The sequence below is a fragment of the Apis dorsata genome, unplaced genomic scaffold (genome assembly GCF_000469605.1).
Source record: "Apis dorsata unplaced genomic scaffold, Apis dorsata 1.3 scaffold_667, whole genome shotgun sequence".
In the NCBI taxonomy this organism is placed as follows: domain Eukaryota; kingdom Metazoa; phylum Arthropoda; class Insecta; order Hymenoptera; family Apidae; genus Apis; species Apis dorsata.
Genome location: NW_006263852.1, coordinates 514,176 through 520,159, shown reverse-complemented (window position 1 = coordinate 520,159; position 5,984 = coordinate 514,176). Strand labels below are relative to the sequence as shown.

The 5,984-nt window shown below is 32.8% G+C and overlaps 1 protein-coding gene across 1 annotated transcript in view; it reads right to left on the bottom strand.

Annotated features, from left to right (window-relative positions):
• The window catches only part of LOC102675477 (targeting protein for Xklp2-like), a 15,174-nt gene extending 9,434 nt beyond the window's left edge, over nt 1–5,740 (bottom strand). Inside the window, exon 1 of the mRNA XM_031513568.1 lies at nt 5,493–5,740. Coding sequence (XP_031369428.1) covers nt 5,493–5,561 — 69 coding nt within the window. The 5' untranslated portion in view covers nt 5,562–5,740. The remainder of the gene's footprint in view (nt 1–5,492) is intronic.
• Between the last annotated feature and the right edge of the window lie 244 nt (nt 5,741–5,984).

Below are 5,984 nucleotides of genomic sequence, written 5' to 3'. Positions count from 1 at the left end.
AAAAAAAAAAAAAAAAAAAATAGCAAAAAAATCGGTAAACGATCGTTCGTCTCGAAAACAGGTAAGGAAATTTTAACGAATCTAGATTTATTTTTTTTTCTCTCTGTTTTCATTTCATCGGTATTTATTACCTCATTAAGGATTTTTAATCGTATCGCGTTTATTTTTGCTCGTCCTATACTTTCTGTTGCAATAATTGGTATAATAAGGACATAACCTTGATTTTTATAAACGCAAGATGAAAAAGTAGATAAGAAATATACACGGTATTTAAGGCAAGAATATTCACATCGAGTCTAATCGAGTAACTTGTTAAAATTTTCAAAATATGAGAAATAAGAAATCGTGTAACGTACTAACAGCTAACATTGATCCTCCACAATTGTATTACGATCGTTGTGGATGAAATATTTTTTTAATAAAATTCTCAATCTTTATATCTTTCTTGAGCATCTTTCGATCGCAAAGTGATTCAACGATTCGATAATATCTTGAGTTATTTCCATCGTAAGATAAGGTTAATTATTATAATTAGATTCCTTTAGTTGATCGTTATTTCCTAACTTTTTCACAGGAAATATATATATTGAAATTCGATATATCGAATTATTTCAACTTGTACAATTTCATACACACACACATACATATATTTATATAGATATAAAAATTCATATAATATAAAACAAATATTTTATTATATTAAATTACATCTTATTGATAAATTATTAATCTAATGAAACAATCTACCGACATTTCTCCCCTTTTTTATATTCTCATGCAATAGTCGCATCGATTCATAATTATGCGAGTTACATTTGAAATGCTGTGAACGTCAACTTTTATGCTAATATTATTTTTAAAGATGGCGTATCGATTACAGTAGCCGATCGATCTGCATTTCTAATTCGATGCTTTTGCTAATTTGTGTAAAAGGTGCCTCGAGAAACCAGGTATTATAGTTGTAAATCTCGTTTTCGCGATAAGGAAACGATTTTTTTCAGACCTTCAAATGGAAAAACGTGTTATTTTTTTTTTTTAATGTATCTATTTATCCCTCTTTTAATATTCGAGCGAAAAAATTTGCATCGCGTGTGTTTAATTTGTTATTATATGCATACAGGTATATTTCCTTTAAATCAATCGACGTAATATTGAAAATTTGAAAGATCAAATTAATTTTATTAATTTTCGAAAATTGTAATGCAATTTTTTTTCCCTTAAATAAATACTTGACAAATTTTAAAGATGTTACTCTAGGATTCTGTAATTGTTATTAATCTACAAAATTTTTCAACTAATATAAGTATACTCAGAACATAAAAACATAACAATTCAAAAACTATTTTCGTTTTAAAATAAATTTATATTTTTTTCGCGAGAATTTCACGGAGGAAATTTTCTCTAAAAATTAATCCTAAATTAACTCCACAACTATATTATATTATTCATATACATTTTTGCACAAAAACATTCTCCATTCACAATATCTTAATCAAACTTAATCCTTTTCCTTAAATTTTTCGATATATCGAAATAAACGAACAGATCATCAAACGTATAAATAATTCTTTATTATTAATAATTTATTAGAACCGTTGAAAAGCCAATACGATAACGATTAAAGCGCCGATTAAAGAGGAACGAGATTGAATTAATATCCCATCGAGCCTTTAATTAAACGGCTCCAAGTATAAACTTGGCCATTTTTATTTATCCCACACGTCACTTGTGCACACACCTATGAGATATTACTCCGCGAGCAATTAGCTCTATCTTTCTTAACCCCTTTAACCTATCGACCCCTTTCCTCTTCGGTTCCGCCGCATCCTTGGAACCGATTACATTCTTGCGGGACAAGGTTGTTAGAAAAGGCAACGTGAAAGACCGGTGAACGTGTCTATGGCCGGGTAATAAGGTGCAAAAGGAAAAATACGAAAACACTGAATAAACGAACTATTCGCACAAGTTGCCGCGGAAGAAGAAGACCGAGAATTGTCCGCGAAAATATACTTGTGAATACCTCGAATTTTTCTTTTTTTTTTAGAATTTATCATGGTACAAGTGTCGTTTGAAATTAATGTTGCGACGCTCTTAGGTTAAGATGAACGACCTCGTGTCTCGAATCGGGAAGATTAATTGCTTGCTAATGTGTTTTACTATTAACCAAGAGAATACTTTTCAGTATCGAGTTTTTAATTAAAATTTTAATTAATCGAAACGATGTACCCTTATGAATTGATAATTATCAATTGAATACGTAATGAATTGTTGTTATTCGATGATGTATATACTCGCTACAACAGATAATTCAAAATTTCATTACACAAAAAATTATAAGCGTTTGTAAATAATTTTATGAATCAATTTCGATTATATCTGCAAAGTGCGCGCAATGATATGCTCAAAATATTCAAAATATAATAATAAAAAATATAATAATACACTTACGATATTGGAGGAATAAAGCAAATTTCACTTTATTCATTTCTTCTTAGTTTTTTTTAATTTTGCATAAAAATCCAGCGCAGTTGTTATTATCGCGAAAAGGGAAAAATAAGGGGGGAAGAGAGAAGAAAGTTGCGATATCTATACGCGAGTAGAGAATTAACCAGAAGGTTAAAGGGTTAAAAAGATAAGTGGAAGGGGGAGTAACCTTCTTTCGATGGAAAGATGAGATACAGAGGATCGCGAGACGGATAAAGATGAAGGAGATTAATCGTCTCGGATGGCTTTGCAATCGGCAGCTATCAAACGCGCGAGGTTACCTTCTGTCTTGAATAAATATGAACGAACGCACGATTTAACACGCCCCTCCCTCCCCTTCTATCTATCGTTCTATCAACCATCTGGCCAATGATTACGATTATCGATAATCGTTTCGAAAGCAAAAACCCGTTTCGTTACATTATGAAACGAGTCAACAATATTTAATACCTTGTAGTCGATAATCCACGTTAATTCTTCAATAATTGCTCAATCAATGTTTTAGCAATGTTGGTGGTCGCCATTGATATTTCCATGTTTATTATTTTCGTAGGAAATTAATCGCTTCGAAATTTTTTTCCACATTCGAATAATATTTATTATAATCAGTCAGATTCTTCAAGTTTCACGAACCTGATAATAAAATAATATAATTATTTTTCTTTTTTTACAAAGTTATTTTAAATAATATATATTTAGAATAGGATTGAAAAATATCAATGAAATATATAATAAATATTTTAATTTTGAGTCGTACAAAATTTCTGAAAGAAAATTCACTTATCCAAATTTACTCATTTCTGAAAAGTTCAACAAGATAAATGCTGCTCCTTATTTCTAGTTTATCTTGTAACATGTAAAATGTACATTGCACCGGAGAGATAATCTCTCTCTACCGTGGGGAGATTTATAAATCGGTTTATCGAAACTTAAAAGGAAAACCCCTCTCGAAACATGAAAACGGGGCGGCCAACCAACCAAGAACCAACCATCCTCTCCCTCTCTCTCTCTCTCTCTCTTTCGAAAACGATTTCGCATTATAATTACACATTCTACCGAACGAACAATCTCTCGTGAATAATTTTTAATCCCGTTACCGCAATCTGGCCGGCTACAGAGTTGTAATGCAAAAACCTGTTCAAAGGCAGCGTCGGTGGATTAATAAGCACCGTCGACTAGCGGGACAATCATTCACGATGAACCGAACAAAACGAGACCAGAGGATCGTTGAACATGATCCTCGAACACCGTCGTTTTTCGAATCGCAAGGTCGAACTCGCAAATTGAACCGTTCTTTTTTTTTCTTTTTTTTTTTTCTTTTCCCCCCTTCTTCTTTGCACCTTCTTGAATCCCTTTTCTCCCCTCCCCCTTTTTCGATTCGAGCACGAATTAAACGCGAGTAACACGCGTATTTCTCGCGAGATCGATTTACGAGCGGGAGAAGGAACGATATTAAAATGGCGGCGGCCGGATTTCCGAGGTCGTACATCGAGATAAAACGCACGGGACATGGAGGGATCGTTCTCGAGTTCGATAATTGAATGTTCCTCGCAGGAGAACCTCTCTGTCCCTGGATAAATCGAATATATCTCTTCTTTTCACCAGTGGGGGACATTGTCGCGGATAAATCAGGCACACGCGTGTATTTGCGAGCGACATAAGTGAAAATCGTGGTTTCGATGGATCGGGTATCGTTGAGAGTGCGCGGGTAAAAAGTATTGGGAAGATCGATTAAATGTTGTTGAGGATTGATCAAGGATTTTTTGAAAGGGAGGATGGAGTTTATGTCGCGACGTAATGCGATGGGATCGAGTGCTCCAAGTTTTTGAATTTTTTGTTAATGTTTACGAGAAAGTAGTATGGAAAATGAAAGTATTGAAAAGATCGTTCAATCGAGAACTTTTTTCTTTTTTTTTTTAGGAATGGTGAGAGAGACGTTATTATCTCGATGGAATTTTTGTCTTTATCTGAAGGAAGAATGATATGTTATTATTAGATAAAAAAAAGAAATCCTTGTTTTTAGGAATGGAATTTATCCTTATGAGCCTGTTAATTAGTTGATAGGAGAAAAAAAGTCGAAATCAAACCTTGAAAACTTGTTTAAAAGAGATCTCCTTTAAAATTGTATCATCTGCGGCAAAAAAATATTTTAATTGGTTCATTAATAACGAAAATAATTAGAATGGTCACGATAGGTGGTCCAGCACGATGACTTTTTTTTTTTAAATTATTTTCAAACTTATTTGAAGCCAGTATTTCAAAATTACACACTGTAAATTATGAGTTGCCAAATTTATTTCACATAATAAAGCTACGAAAAAAATGGATATACAAATGTTATAATTATAAAGATTAATATTTCGACTCATCTCACAATGTTGCTCGTAAGATTATAATTTATTAACCACTGTTTCAACAGTCAAGTAAATTGCGCGTGTACGCGTTTGTAAAGAGCGCAACACGTCTCAAGGCCGATGGATAATCCAAAGAAAGGCGATAATTGTGGGGTCGGAGTTACACGGAGGTCCTTTCTCTTTCACCGGTTAACTTTAAAGGCTGTACAAACGTGCAAATTGTATTCAACTTCAATTTTTTCCTTCGTTATGTATGTCGTTATGCAACTCAACAATTTTTTAACTTATCCATCATTCAAACAATCAAAATATATTAACTCATTCTTCGCATCAATTTAACAGCCAATTAATACCAAATCTTTTAACAATTTTTTGATCCATTATTCTATATTTTTTCTTAAAAATATAGAATAATCAACAACACAAAGTGACAAAGTGTAATTTTCCTTAGAAATGATATAATTTTGTTAATCTTATCGATATTTTAAAAATTATTTTTAATTATTTCGATGAAATCTTAATAAATCATTTTTCTTTTTTTTTGTACGTTTCTTATTTCAAATTGTAATATTCTTACTTTTGTTTATTTATGCGATCAGATTACTTCGGGCAAAATAATAGCGATATCCGATGATCGTCCGTGCATTTACTTACCGAGCCATGATCGATCTCCGAATCGGCGCGACAATGCTTGTTGGCCGTAATGAATCTTGGTTGTCGCATAATGAGAGCATAAATTATGCGCTCTCGTACGAGTATGTCTCTTTCTCTTTGTTACTCCCCAACGGGGTCCAGCCCGGTCCTCAGCAATAAATTCTATGCCATACAGATATATACATACTTCTCCTATGCCTCTCTCTTTCCTCCCCACCTTGTTTCGTTCGCTCTTTGTTCCCTCCGTCTCTGTCCCTCTGCTCGTTTCTTCTACTTTTCCCTCTCAGTTTTTCCGTACACATTTACCTGATCCGCGCTTCCTGTTCTTTTTATCTTATCTTATTTGTTATAATGATACGAGTTGTTGAAAACTTTCTTAACTTTAATTAATCAGATAGGTAGCTCGTTTCTTCGAAAAATATAAACGAGCAAGTTGTTTTATTATTAATTTTCTTTCTTGAATCCTTTTCTTTTTCTTTTTTTTTTAAGTTT